Source organism: Cylas formicarius, unplaced genomic scaffold (assembly GCF_029955315.1).
Source record: "Cylas formicarius isolate icCylForm1 unplaced genomic scaffold, icCylForm1.1 PGA_scaffold_10__41_contigs__length_53128322, whole genome shotgun sequence".
In the NCBI taxonomy this organism is placed as follows: domain Eukaryota; kingdom Metazoa; phylum Arthropoda; class Insecta; order Coleoptera; family Brentidae; genus Cylas; species Cylas formicarius.
Genome location: NW_026844214.1, coordinates 14126851 through 14141747, shown reverse-complemented (window position 1 = coordinate 14141747; position 14897 = coordinate 14126851). Strand labels below are relative to the sequence as shown.

The 14897-nt window shown below is 34.9% G+C and overlaps 1 protein-coding gene across 8 annotated transcripts in view; it reads left to right on the top strand.

Annotated features, from left to right (window-relative positions):
- The window catches only part of LOC132708242 (potassium/sodium hyperpolarization-activated cyclic nucleotide-gated channel 2), a 238015-nt gene extending 224698 nt beyond the window's left edge, over nt 1-13317 (top strand). For all 8 annotated transcript variants that reach the window (XM_060680431.1, XM_060680430.1, XM_060680429.1 and 5 more), the window contains one exon: nt 1358-13317. In XM_060680431.1, coding sequence (XP_060536414.1) covers nt 1358-1706 — 349 coding nt within the window. In that variant the 3' untranslated portion in view covers nt 1707-13317. The remainder of the gene's footprint in view (nt 1-1357) is intronic.
- The last annotated feature ends 1580 nt before the right edge of the window (nt 13318-14897 follow it).

Here is a 14897-nt window from a genome sequence, read left to right as displayed (position 1 = left end):
CATAATAGAATCTTTAAATGCGATCTGCCATCGTTTGGTAAGAGAATAAGAGAGAAAGACAAATTAAAGGCGGAACTGAAAGTGATCTTCGTGTCCTACTACAGTGCTATTGGTTATACGCAGTATAAAGTAATAGAAAAGAGAGCTGTAAATTCCCTGTTAAATATCGCAACTATATTTGCCAGCGCCACCGCGAGCTACAGAGCGAACTTTTTTTTTAAGTATAGGGACAGCAAAATGCAATGCTTCCTAATTAATCAGTTTTATTTCCAAATTCGTAAAACTAAGTAAATGATAACACAGCTTAGATAATTACTAGCAGAAATAAAACCTATACCGATATAAAAATATTTTCTACAGGTTACAGGTTAAATATTGTTTCCTTTTTTTGATATGTATATTAGTTTATTTTTAAGATTGCTGGGAAAATATTTGTTTTCAAAATTACATAAATGCCTTTAATTCACAGATTCAACTAAAAGCATTATTTTAAACCAACGTTGCCTTTTAAGCTCTTTCTCGAGAAACCGAAAAAAGCTTACATTCCAAAAATTTTACATTCCAAAGCAGCAGAATTGTAAGTTCCTACGGACGTTGACACACAAAATTAACAATTTAACCTATTCCTAATATAACACCACCAAAATAAATTTGCACAAATACCATCACCAAATAGGAATTACATGCCTATATATATGTTCCATATACCTTTCATAAATTACAAAGCAGTCAAACTTCTATTACTGTTTTCCCTTCAGTGTATTCTTATGGCAAAGTAGCATACCATAACTGAAAAATAAATAATAGTTAGCAACAAACGATTCCAGCTTTTCCTTTCAAATGGATAGTACTAAAATAACCATATGTGTCTATGTACGACAATAATGAAGCTTAAAGCTAATGAAGCTATTTAGGATATTGAAAAAGAATGACAAAATAAATCCTAAAACAAAAAATTACACTTTGGGCATTTTATTTCACTAATAACATCATTTTTAATTTACTTTTGTTTTTTTTTTCCAAAATGCCACTCAAACTATACAGGCACAAGAAAAACGAAGAGTGGAAAACTAAATGAGCATTTTGTTTTAGGAAGCAAAGATAATATTATATAAATAAGTAATTTTCCAAAATGGAAGATATACCCATTGATCTATCAGTCGTAACTCGGTTTGGAACGTTCTCAGTGGTGGGCCGATTATTTCCGTTTAATTCGTCACTTTGTTTTTATTAGTTTTCTCTATGGTTATACGTATTATTGATCGCCACAACCAGAGTTCTCACGCCGCACGTCCGAATTTCATTATTTAACTGCACCAATTACGTTAATCTTTAGATAACTCGATTATCCGTTTAGGCTAAATAAAATAGGCAAAAATCCCAACTTGCTGGCCCACCGCGAGGAAGATCTGGGCAGCGAAAGTAAAACTATCAACGCGGTCGTAAACGCATTAGCGGCCGAAGCGGATAATGTCAACATGTCGGTCGAATCGATGCACCATCACCACCACCACCACCATCACCACACCGGCAGTGACGGTAGCTTGCACGAGCTAGGCAGAACGTTGCAGAAAGCGACGGCGTTGCCGCGGCCCAAGTCGGAAAACAACTTCGTCTCGCAGGAGATCCAGATGAGTGAGAGCGGCAGCAGACCGCTTTTCCACAAGTCCGACACGATTCACAAACAATCGAACATGTTTCAATGACGCCACTCCACGCACTAGTGCGCGGGTTTGGCGGGTCAATTGTGCCGAGTGCCTGTGCTGACCGTCGCGGCCACGGTAGCACTGGCACTGCGCACCGATAGAGGTCAGTAGGGGCTGCGCGACAGATAGGGTGCGCGGTTGTGTTCCGGGTTATTGAAAAAAACGAAGACACGTTTGATTCATACACTCACCCACACAAAAACGGAGCACTTGCCCATTTTATATATAAAGACATTTTTTTATGTTTTGTGATATTTTATTGTTCTAATAACTTACACACACAAACCAAATTTGTACCAACAACCAAACGTATATTTGAAAGGGAAAACTCTTTTGTTAGAACAGTATGATTCGCATCTTAACTTAATGCTGGCAACCGCGTGGTGTGACATTATCATGAATCGAAATAAAATTGTTTCCGATAAAACCAACATAAGAAATAACAAATTCTTTCCCAATTTCTTCAATGTGCTTGACAGCAGTTACAGATCCTCTTGAAACAATGTGCAAGTCTGTGTGTGCCTCCAGAGAAATTCAAGTTCACACCATAAGTGGCAGTCTACCTTAGGACTGAAGTTGCATTCTGCAAAACTTTTTTGTGGTTTCGGCCATACCCGCTCCCGGGCATCCAAATCTCGACTTCATTATTCTTTACTCCAGTGTACATGATGAAAATTAAAGTCCCACAACTCGATAACGTCTGTGAAGCTGCGGATCTATGACTAAATTGGATTCTCCAAGTACGATGAAGTCGATTTCTGATTCCTACAACTGTAGCATTATTCTCTCACAGACTTGGTATTGGTTGGTAATGGTATTAAATGGGGGCGGGCGTCCAACCACCAGATGGACCCGTTGTGCCCCCAGGCCGCTCTAGAGGGCGTCGAGAATGCGGCCCCTCCTATAGAAGGTCAGCAACTCCTTTAGCTCAATACCGTGCACTGAGTCCGGATCGATCGAAGACTCCCCATCTCCCCCCTTCCATGCACCACCTACACTCCGGGTCGTCTCCAATGCCTAGCAAGCAAAGATGCCTCCTAAACCTGCAATATCCTGTGTAGGCCCCTGTTAGTGCTTACACTCCCTTCTGGTCAGTCTAAGCAGCTCCCTGGTCCGAGGGAGGGCGGGCCCATTAATTATAAGCCTCGCCTGCCTTATTCTCGGAGCAACTGTCCAGCCCACCGCGGCCCGGTCTCTCGCCCAGGCTTCGAGAGCTCCCCGCCTCACACACGGGGCGATCTCCATCTCACAGACTTTTAAGATCATCATGACTGTTAGTTCTTCGTTGAAGACCAGTCCCATGTCGTTCAGTAGAAGAAGACTTGGACAAAAATCTGTCAATTTGCCAGTTTTAAGTGACAAATTTATACAATTTTTCATTTTACTAAATTTTTATTGAAACCTAATTTTTCTTCTCAAAGAAGCTACTGATTGTTAGAAATAACTTAAAATATGCTATGTTTGTGTACTTTATTAGAACCATAAAATATCACAAAATATTAAATTCCTTTTTTATGTGTAAAATGGGCAAATACTTCGTTTTTAACGCCAATGTCTTTAGTTGAGGTGTTGCACCAAACACGTCAACAGTCTCCCACTAACATACTACAACCGGAAATCCCACAAAGCTTTTGTCGTGCAAGAATACGAAATTAAAAGACACAAAAAAAAATGTATCGCTTCTGAAAGCGTGTCATTCGAAAAATAGCTTTTTCACCACTAGTCAAAAAAAAGGAGTATAAATTTTACTACATCATTTACATGCCTACAAAGGCACAAAGTTCACCGACCAACCCGCGACCCGATCGTAATGCAGTCATATAACCCCACGCGCATGGAACACCGTTGATCTGTCAAACGTAATACCGACCCCGACCCTTGATGTATGGACGGGGGGAGCACTAGTGCGTGCGCGCTTTGCCGTGTCTATTTTTTTTTATATAAAATAATAAGCAATACGTGCCGACGGACACTTGCTACAACATTGTGCAATATCTAGATTGTTAGACTAATTTAGCTTTAATTAGGTGCTCAAAGAAATATGTAAACAAAATCCAGCGGATTGGTTTCGTTCGCGGTTCTTGGATCACCTCGCGCCCACCCTACCGCCTAGAGAAAAAAACTAAACGGGACTAGTCGCTTTGTAGGCTATTTTTAGAAAACGGAAAAAGGAGCTTAGGGAATCGCGTCAAACTGTCAAGCTTTTAGGATGTTACCGACCGAATATTTTACACGCTGACGTTTATAAAATACTGCGTACTTAATACTCATAATAGAAGCCATTTTGTTTGCGAAGGTTGCGAAACCCAATACTTTAATAAGTCGTTTATTTTTTCCGTCCGCGCTTCAATTTGCATCGAGATCGAGTTATGATACAAAAAGCTAGAAAGCTACACGTAACAAGCATTAACAATTGTAGTGCTACTCTAACCAGGTGTACAGGTTTCCCAAGACTCGATAGCCAACTAGAAATACATGCCGAATATAAATTGATAGAAGCCATTTTGTTTGCGAAGGTTGCGAAACCCAATACTTTAATAAGTCGTTTATTTTTTCCGTCCGCGCTTCAATTTGCATCGAGATCGAGTTATGATACAAAAAGCTAGAAAGCTACACGTAACAAGCATTAACAATTGTAGTGCTACTCTAACCAGGTGTACAGGTTTCCCAAGACTCGATAGCCAACTAGAAATACATGCCGAATATAAATTGGGTGCGACCATAGCCAGGCTCTGCAGCGTTGCCACATCTGCTTGAATCAGAGACCACCTTTTTTTTAAGGAATGGTGTGTACATTACACTTTTGGAGATAGAATTTATATTTCAGTTATATTTCAGAGTTAAAAGCACAAAACAAATTTGCTTCCGATTAATGAAGTCAGAAAAATAACGATTGGCTTTAACAACTGTAATCTACTATAAATTTTGTACATATCCTTCTGCGTCAATAAATAGTGCTTTTAACAATATTGTACTTAATTACATATCAATAGATCGAATTTTAAAGGCAAATAAAATGGCAGATCTTACCTAACTTACAATAATAATAATAAAAATTATTATTATTTTTGTAAGTTAGATAAGGTCTCCAAACCTACTAACCAAAATAACACCCTCACATTTTAATAAAATGTTAAGAAGATCAAAACTTTTTAAAAAGGATTATTTGGATCGACTGACGTAAATTTTCAAAAAAAGAAATGCTCAACAGAAAAAACTCATACTTTTGGGTAACAAAAACCTTCATTTTGTTTGTTATATGAACAAATCGTTGTGTGAATTCGCCACATCAAAATAACATAAAATTGACAAAATATACTCCATGTCTTACTGCTACAAAAGTAATTTTTGCTAGTCATTCTTCTAGTTTTTTGCTCTATAATGGTTCATAGTACTTTTAGATTAAGACTAAATAGTTCTTTTTATTTCTGCAATTAAATACAGAGAGTTTCATTCAAAATTCAAACCTAATTTACATTTATATAGTTTGCAAAATGTGGATCAATTTGTAAGCAGCTCATCGCCAAGCAGTACACCAAATGTCAAGTTTTTATCTAAAAAGATTGAAAGATGGATAGTTATATTCTTGATACATGTTCGACTAGATTTGGAAACGATATTATGTCCCAAATATTTTAAGTTAAATATTATAATCTTAAAATAGAGATCATAGTCTCCTATGGCCGTAACCCAATTTTTAAATGCCTATCTCTTTCCACTCTACATGCCATCGAGTTTGGAGAACAGTGTATGTTGGTGTCACATTAAATATTAAATTAAATTAAATTAAAAATCCAAATAGCAGCGTATCTAATCGGTTCACTCATAGCGTGTCAAATACTGCCCCACGCATCCATATCTTACCATTATTGAGTATTTAGCGCCTCTCTTGCAACTTTGTTCCTAAAGTTCCGATGAGGACACAGGGATACTGTAAGGCCTCGTTATTTATTTCGCTCCTTAAAGGCACTAATAAAGAGGAGTTGATCTTAGTTCAAAATCTTTGGGCCGTTGTATATTTGCATATGTAATTTAGCGTGTTCGCGTATACCAAGCCGAATGCAAATCCTTGTATAGTTCCGCCATTTGGTAGTACCTTAATTTAAACATTAATTTGTTGATCGATTCACAAACGTTTAATGGAAAATCGGTGTTATTATCGTACGACTCCCAGTCAATTTATTATACTTTCACCTAGATGTGATATGAAGATGAATATCATTACGAGATAAATTAAAAGCGTTTAGTGTTAGACAGTGTTTCTTAGTGGCTAGGTGACGTCACGCGAAAACAAATTGTGCCAACAAATCAGCATATTTTTGGAAATCGCGAATTCAAGCAAAGTCGGCGGGTAGACTTTGCTTCGATTCGAAGTAACTGGCAGAATATTGTTGCTTCAAATTTTGACATAAGAAGCATACACGGATTGTACTAGTATTCCCAATTTCCAATATTTTGTTTCTGGGTTTCAGTCACCATATACGCGATGCTATTTAATAAGTGTCTAATATTTCATAGGATGATTTCTGGAGTATTTTTAAATGTAAAAAGTCACTGCAAACGTGTGGTCTAAAATACTTAGCTGGAGGGGACCCTGTTTTTATTTATTTCCTCATTTTCAACGGTTAATGACTTTTTGTATCACCCTGTATTATGTTTTTGGTAAAAAAATGAATTCTGCGATCACATTCACTCCAAGAAGCACCTCTTCTTATTGGAAGTCGCTAGGAGCAATCGTTATCGAAATATTTTGGTTTGAATTAATCGATGCATGTCTATTTTAAAAAGTAAAACAGTTTTACAATTTTTTTATTTTACAATGCGATTTGTTTTTGTTCCTATGCGAGAAATACAAAACTCTTGCTGCTATCTATCAAAAGTGGAAAAATGAGAAAAAGCGCGCCCTACAAATAAAAGCTATAATTTAAAAAATACTTTCGTACGAGAGAAAAGACTAAAATAAATAAAAAAAATTGACACCTTGTATCTCGAGATCGAAGCATTTTAAAAAATGAAAATTCGCACTTATTAAATAAGACCCGGTACATACAAGGACTGCTAACTCGGAAAATACGAAGCAGAAACCTTTTATTTATATAGGGGCATTTTATTTATATAGGGGCATTGTCTGTAAAATAGGCTAATTGCCTCATTTTTTATTTGGCAACAAATATTACTTGTTATTTATATAAATTGTCTCTGGATAACGACAAAGAAAAATTCTCTGAAGATCCTCAAACGAAAGGCTACGCAGAGCAGAGAGCATCTCTAGGATTGCAGTTTTTCCTTCGAGGATTTCCAGAATGTTTGCCATATGAGTGTGTCTGATTGCAACTTGACGGGGTTTATTATAAGTTATACAAAATATACTAAAGTTATAGGAATTGACCTGAATTCCTGAATACCAGATAATAAAAAAAGTCCAATAAGTGCCAAAATTAACACCCGTAATGAAAAGCGTTATCTAAATTAGTTATATGCAACTTCAACTACAAATATTTCTAAAACTTTTAAACCTAAACGCGTTTTTTCAAAAACCATAATTTTACGATTTTTACTCCAAAAAGTGTTTCATTAAAACAAAGCAAAAATAACATTTTTCTCTATTTCAGCATGTTAATTTGTTTACTTTAATAAAGATTTCTGACCGAACAATCCCTTCAACTTTTGCAAGTAATTGCCATTTTTGATATTAATCAAACTGTAGTAGATACAATCCGTGTAAATGCTTATTATAATTTGTCGTGCGTTATTGTGATCCAAGGACCGTTTCACTTAGTTCAACTGACGTGCTGTTAGCTTCTCCTGCAGACTAGTATATTAGAAATAATTTAAAAAAAAGTAGCGTACGTAAAAATAAAGTGCAAGTTAGGCCTAAAAAGTATACATTTAAGTGAACATACCGCGTACTAATCTATGAGTTTGCAGGACCATTTCGTGAACACTTATAACTGACTGGGTTGCTTCCTGAAATTTTTGGTTCTTCATGCCACCTCCACCCCGTTATTAAGCGAGAACGTTGATATTGCTTAGGTCTAAGGTAACGTATAAGTTTTAGTGAGCAATTCGGTACAGATTTTTGTAATATACTAAAAGAAAAACTTGATAAAACAAATCTTCACTTTTAGCTGTGATCTAAAAAAGAAAATGTTTATATCTTTATGTTGAGCGTTGATCTTTTTGTGTATAAATTTTATATGAATACGATCCTGGATTTTCGATCAGCTCATAAATGTTCCGCTCGGTTTTCATCCTGATATCCTTGTTGTGTATTATACGTATAGGTTTCGGAAAATCATTGATACTAGATGACTGATACGTAAACATGTTATTTTTAGTTTAATTTTTATTTAAATTGAACTAGTAATTTATTACTCATAGTTTAAACTTTGTACATATAATGTATCAAATAGAAGGGAATTTTAACTTTTGCAGCTCTATGTCCGCGAGGGTCTGAGCCCGCCCAGTACGTAACTCGTTTGAAATTATGCCCCACGACCACACAGATTGAAATGTGTCCCCAAACTGCGAACGTTTTTAGAGTAATAAAAGTGATATGCGCCGCTGGGGTGTTAGAATAGAACAGAATAAAAATTTTTTTTGAATATTTTTGTACAAGGTACATCATAGCAAGTCAAAAGAATATAAATGGAAAACCATTAAATACAAACATACAAACTGATCACCTTTCGATGATTAAAGAAGTTTAATACTGAAAAATTGAAATGCAAACTTTTACGAATGAATATTTGTTAACATAAAAATGACAGAATTTTACCAGATGTTTGATATCGGTTAGATACTTGATGGCAGTGAGTTCGTCATTCGAATGCATTGTGTTGTTTACTTTAACCTATTGTTATTCTATTAATTCTAGTTTGAGTTATTGTGGATATATTTATATATCTATAAGTTCTTGTATAATGGGACCTACTAAACTGTCCACCATGGCTTATTTAATGGATATCTGGAACCATATGAGAAACTTTTTTATTAATTTATTTAATTTTTTAAAATAATTATTAGATATCAATTTTTCCTAAAAAGCTTCACGTTTCCTAAAGATCTATAAAAAAAAGGTGGCTCTAATTAAATTTGTGTTTTAAATAAAATTAGTATTTTTCAATTTCTTATACCATAGCCAAAAGGTATTACGAACGTTACTTTTGCGAAAGTCTTTGGACTTGGAGTCAAAAATTAAAACTGTGGTGAGCTAGTAAGGCTAATAGCAAGGGATACTCTTTCTATCCATATTGATTGAAGTTAATTTGCACGTACGTCTTATCCAATACTTCTTACGAAGAAAATTTTGGATTATTAATTTTCAAGCCTAAATTATAAAAGCATCATATTTGCGTTACGAAATAAGTGGAAAAATAAAGTGTGACTCAACGATTCCGACTAAAATAGGATAATTTGGAGTATAACCGAAAAAGCAAGGTTGAATTTCCTGTTATTTTTGTGTAAGATCGAATGAACTGTTAGAAAAATGTCTTACTTCTGTCATTATTGTGAGCATAAATGTTGAACTTCTTAAATATTTTGGATTTTGCGGGGATTTCAACTGGGTAAGTGCTTTGTTTACTAACTGAATCAGATTTGAGCTAACTAGATTGTGTTTTAATATTCGGGGTACTTCTAAAACTTGCCGGTTATTTATGGAGATAAAAAAACCTTTACATAACTTTTTACGCCCTTAAACAAAACATTAAAAAAAAGAGTACGGGACACATGTCTCAGTTTTTTGTTATCCCTTACCATTTAGCCTATATCCTATGTCAAACGCTGTACACTGCGAGTTTGCAATAAGATGATAACAGATTGCATTAGTTGTTATGTTGGAAGTGGCGGAGACGCGAGTTATTTTTTCAAATACAATGCGCAGAAATAAGAGTCGCACTGGCAGGCTCGGCCGCAGCGAACCAAGCAGAGCATGTAAGGTCAATTTTTTTGTAGAGCGAAACAGCTTGCCTTTCTTTCTTTGTTTCGTTATCGTTATTATTACATATTAGGTGAAACGCAAAAGTATTGCCAAGTTAATGACTAGGTAGGTGCTTTTCGGTATATTATATATTAAAGTCAAGGTTTTATTTAGGAAAGTCGTGAGCGCATTTTTTGCGAGAATGGATTGTCTGCATTTTTTTTCCTTTTTGACTTTGTGTTTTAAAAAATTCGATCGAGTGGGTAAAAAAAGTCTTGGTAGTGCGTGATGATCTATTCTTTTATCCTTTGTTTCGCTTTCAAAAAACGTCTCAAATATAATCGATAATTTAGTTTGTTGAAATCAATTTTTTCGGCACGATCAAGTTCTTTACAATTTTTGCGGCAAATGTTTTAAGCACACAATATCCAATCTGAAACAAAATATTTCCGGAACAGTACCTATTAAAAATTAGCACGCCATAGACTGAAATTTAAATTCGTCGCTTGACGCGAAGATAAAATTAGTAAAGTTAAGTGCACACACAAGGAATATAAGCGCAATGTTGTTATATTTTGAATCACAAATTACCAATGCCGGACCTGTCGAAACGCGATCGCACAACGTGCCTGTACAATGGAAATTTCTTGGATTTATGTATTCGACGGTAGCTGGGTGCAATAGAGAAGAAAATAAATTAGTTTTGTGACTAAGATACCGGTTGTGTCGTCACGAAAAAGATAGATAGTCCGTAGTTACATTTTGTTGTAAATAAATTGATTCGCTACGAGTGGTCCCTTTACAGAATTGATATTAATAACAATAATAATAGTAATTTTTATTACCTAGTAGATTAACATCTATTCAACTATATTCTCTCGAGCGTCAATATCAAATCAAATAATTTCATCAACTGATAAGGAGAACCTTTGATCAAGGAGCATTAACATTTTGTTGGATGTGAACAGCTTTGTCTCAAACGTTACACCCAAGTCACAAAAGAGTCATTTCTTCTTAAGCCCCTTAGCCCCCAGGTGGTAATTAAAAGTGATAGGACTAGTTATAAAAGCATTTATCTGTTTTCAGTGGTAGGGTATTGGAAGCGCACCAAAAACCAAATTATATGACAGTTACACTAAAAATTATTTTATTTATTCTACTTAATCATATCATCAGCAAAGAGATATCAATATTAGCAACTATGTCATTAGTAAAAAGCATGAAAATGAATGGCTACTAGCCATGACCCTAGTAGATGAACGACTGTGGAGCTCTACATGCTGCATCATGCTTTATTTTGTCACAAACATGATTTTATGAATGCCACCAGGTCATCATATATTGATTTAATATTTGTCATTTTTTTGTTATAAGTTGTTAACAAAAAAAGGGACAGCCGCGAGTAGGACTTGCTTACTATGAGCGGTATCTTTCACGGGTCGGTAACAAGATGGTATCTTTGTCACAGAAAAAAGCTGCGAATTATCTTTTCAAAGAGTTAGCTTTGTCGAATCGCATTGAATGACCGGCTGTGAGTGGTTCCAATGTGTTTGGAGTCTCGTGGATTTGTCCCAATCTAGAAAGTCCATTGTCGGGGACATTCTACGAGGACATTTGTAAAATTTGGACGACACACGATTAACCCGATTGTATTTTTGCGTTAGTTTCTTGTTTACGTTCCTCCGTTTAAGCTCTCTTTCCGTTCGTATGTGTTTACCAAAAGTGCTCATTCTGCTCGTTGCCGTTATTGCCGCGATGCGCAGAATTATGTTGAGTTGATGTAGTATTTTTCGCTTGATGTGAATCCGCGTTTGACGAACTAGTGACGGAAAACAACACGCCTGAAGGGCGCTTCAATTCGATTCTTTCTTGAATAGGAAATCTAATGTTGATATCTGGAGCTTCATTTTCATGAAACACCTACATTATGGGTATAGTACCGTTTTACAAAACACTGTAAGTTTTTTGTTATGAAAAATGTTATGTTTCTCTGAAAACATTTCCAAAGCAACTTTTTACACAAAATTTTGGGATCCTGTATATTTTTCAATCGTTGAACAGTACTTGAAATTATATTCCGAAAAATATAGTACTTTTTAATATTTTGAACAAGTAAACGGCCATAAAACCGGAAACAAAACGTACTGGTAGTTGACAAACTGTGAAGTTTTGATTTAATCTTTAAAATAAATGAGATATCATAGATTGTTTTATGAAAGCCGAGAAGAGTGCAGAAACAATCTCTTAAACGTTTGACAATTTTCTTAAACGTTTGACAACAAACAGTCACAAAAGTGAACAAACTACATGTACTCTCTATGAGTTACAAGAAATAATGGTTTGTTCATAATAATTTTATACGACGTCAGCAGGAAAGACTTAGTGAACACTGTACTAGGGAACTGCATGGTACAGACAAATGTAACCGAGTACACATAATCTAAATTTATTTGAAAGATTAAACTGAAACCTAGTGTATTTAAAGTCTGAATCACAATCTGGCCATGCATTTGTCTTTTGTTCCAAAGTCTGCTTGTTTAAAGCTGAAAACTATTTTTTCAAAGAAGACTCGTGCAAAATGTCATATAAACTATATTTTTGGAAAAGAAATTTTAAATTCTTTTTGATTTTTTAGTTGAAAACTAATAAAGTGAGTCATTAAATTCCCCGTAAATCGTTACCCTGGAAATGTCTTCATAGAAACACAAAATTTTTCATAACAAGAAAGTTTTAAAAAAACACCCACTATTATATTTTTTATGGAAATCGAGCTTCAGGCACTTTCATTAGTTTTCGTATCTCCTTTAGCAAGAGAACTTTCCCTTTAAAAGTGTGGCCCAGCTTGTACAGGGCTTTCATTAATATTTTCATATAGTTTACTAACAGGGCTACCTTAAAGCTTTTTATATAATATATCTGAACATATCAATAAACACAAATGATCCTCGTAAAGATAAAAAAGAACTTCAAAACACCCTGTATATTTTATATAGTTTATCGGCATTTGGTTCGGACGTTTATGAAATTCATTCTACGTTTTAGGGGATGTTGGTGATATTCACGTCGAACTAAATTTTATGTTTTTGATCTTCCGAGTAACCCATATTATAAACAAATAGTGTTTCTAGAAATCATAATTAATCGGGTTGGTAAGTCGTTATTTCAAAAACGGCCAAACCAAATACCGATAAACTATATATTTGTGAAATCGGATTAAAAAGGACTTGCATCTTCAGTGTGTTTCATAAAAAAAGTATAATCGTTCAATTGAACAATACAGAAAAAAAAATGCAATTTTCATATTAACAATTTTTGGGTATTAACTTTAGTAAAACCTGTAGGTGGGTATCAAAATATAAATGAAAACCCTGTACAATTTTTTTTTTAACGAAATGTTATTAATTTGAGCCAGCCCGTATTTTTTGCGTACCCTGAGATTCATATGGTGGAAAGGAGTTGTCTTCATGCGACGAACGTCAAGACAAGGCATAGTTACTATGTATTATAATTTACACAGAGTTTTATATAGTTATGGTTTCAAAATACCTAAACCATTAAATGTAGGAAAGTGCCTCCTATCAATTGCGCGTTGCTAGTTTTTCGTGAACTGTTAGAATAATATTTATTTATTTTTAATGAAGTTGTTATCATAGAGTTTGATTTACAAGTAAAGCTGCATTTTTACAGAAAGTTTGTTTTATTTTGACATATGGAACAAACGACTGATGTAGGTTTCTGTTACATTTTCATTAATGACTTTTCAAATAAACTTCCACAGGCTACTTAATACTTTTTACGAAACTTCTGGATTCCTGCTGCGTCGGTTTTTGCTGAGTCGAACTTGCTGACGCTTTGCCAATCATCCTGTTGGCTTCTTCAAAGCTTGACTGAAACTGTCAGCAAGTTCGACTCAGCAAAAACCGACGCAGGAGGAATCCAGAAGTTTTGTAAAAACAAATTATTGACTCTTTATCTGAACTTTTGCAAGAACATTGCATTTGTGCTTAATCTCTATTTATTATTTCCTTAGAGTTCCTATTTTGTGATTACATACATTGGAGTCAATTATATTATTATTAAAAAAAAAACCTAAAATAAAATTTTATTCACTTATAAAATCAAGGAAATATTTTTTTTGAAGATGGAAATAGAGTAGATAAAAATTATTTTTCTTCTGCCTTCTGTAAAATACCTAATTATACATCGATCTAGCGTGCGGAAAGCTCACTTTACCACGTGAGTTTCTTGTCCCACGGGTCCGAGCCCCTTCGGACATTTCCGGAGTATTATCGCACGGGTTTAGAAGCAATCGGATGTTTTCGGAGATTTTACCACACGGGTTGAATTTTGACATTTGCCAATTCTGACGGTCATATCGGTGAATGTATTCGTGTTGTTTTGCAAAAAGGTAACCAAAAACTAAGGGTCGTAGAAAAAGTATAGTATGTACCGCGTTTGGTAAACTTTTTTAAGTCACTCGTTTATTAAACACTTCGAGTAACCCACCAGGTCATCGCATATTGATTTAATGGTTGTCGTTTTTTTGGTTTTAAATTGTATGTAGGACTTAGTAAAATATGACTACGAGCGGTATCTTTCACAGATCGGTAACAAGATGGTCTTTGGGTATCTTATCCTCGTAACCCAAACGCGGTTTACTTGTTGCATAATATACTATTAAAGTTTGTGATTCGCGGTTTACTTGTTGCATAATATACTATTAAAGTTTGTGATTCGGCCATTAGTCCTGCTTTGAACAAGCAGAAATTTCATGGAAGACACTAGTCGGAACCTAAACCGCAAATAATAAAAACCTACAGCGAACATTGTCTCTTTCAAAGAGTCTGATTGATAAGGAAATAAAAGGGAGAAGGTAGAAAGTAGTCAAATGATCTATTTGGCTCGTTTTCAGTATTTTATAGGGTTCATCTTATTTTATCATTTATTCCTGCCATTATCTTCATCTCTTCATTTGTCATACCCACTTAATCGAGTGAATTTCATTAAGTGTTTTTGTATCATTTTTGGGATTTTTTTTGTGTCAAATTTCACTTCACTTTAATTTCAGGCTTGAAAGCAGTGTCCAAATGAAAATGTTCAATCCAACTCGTGTAAATTACCCAAAGAGTAAAACAAACTTCACTTTCCCTAGTTGATTTCTATGAACTCGGGTTTATCACCAATTCATATAAAAACTAGAAGGTCAAACCTGTATTAACCAACCAAAAACGTCAGTGGGTAAAAAATATAACACCAAAAACATAACTAAT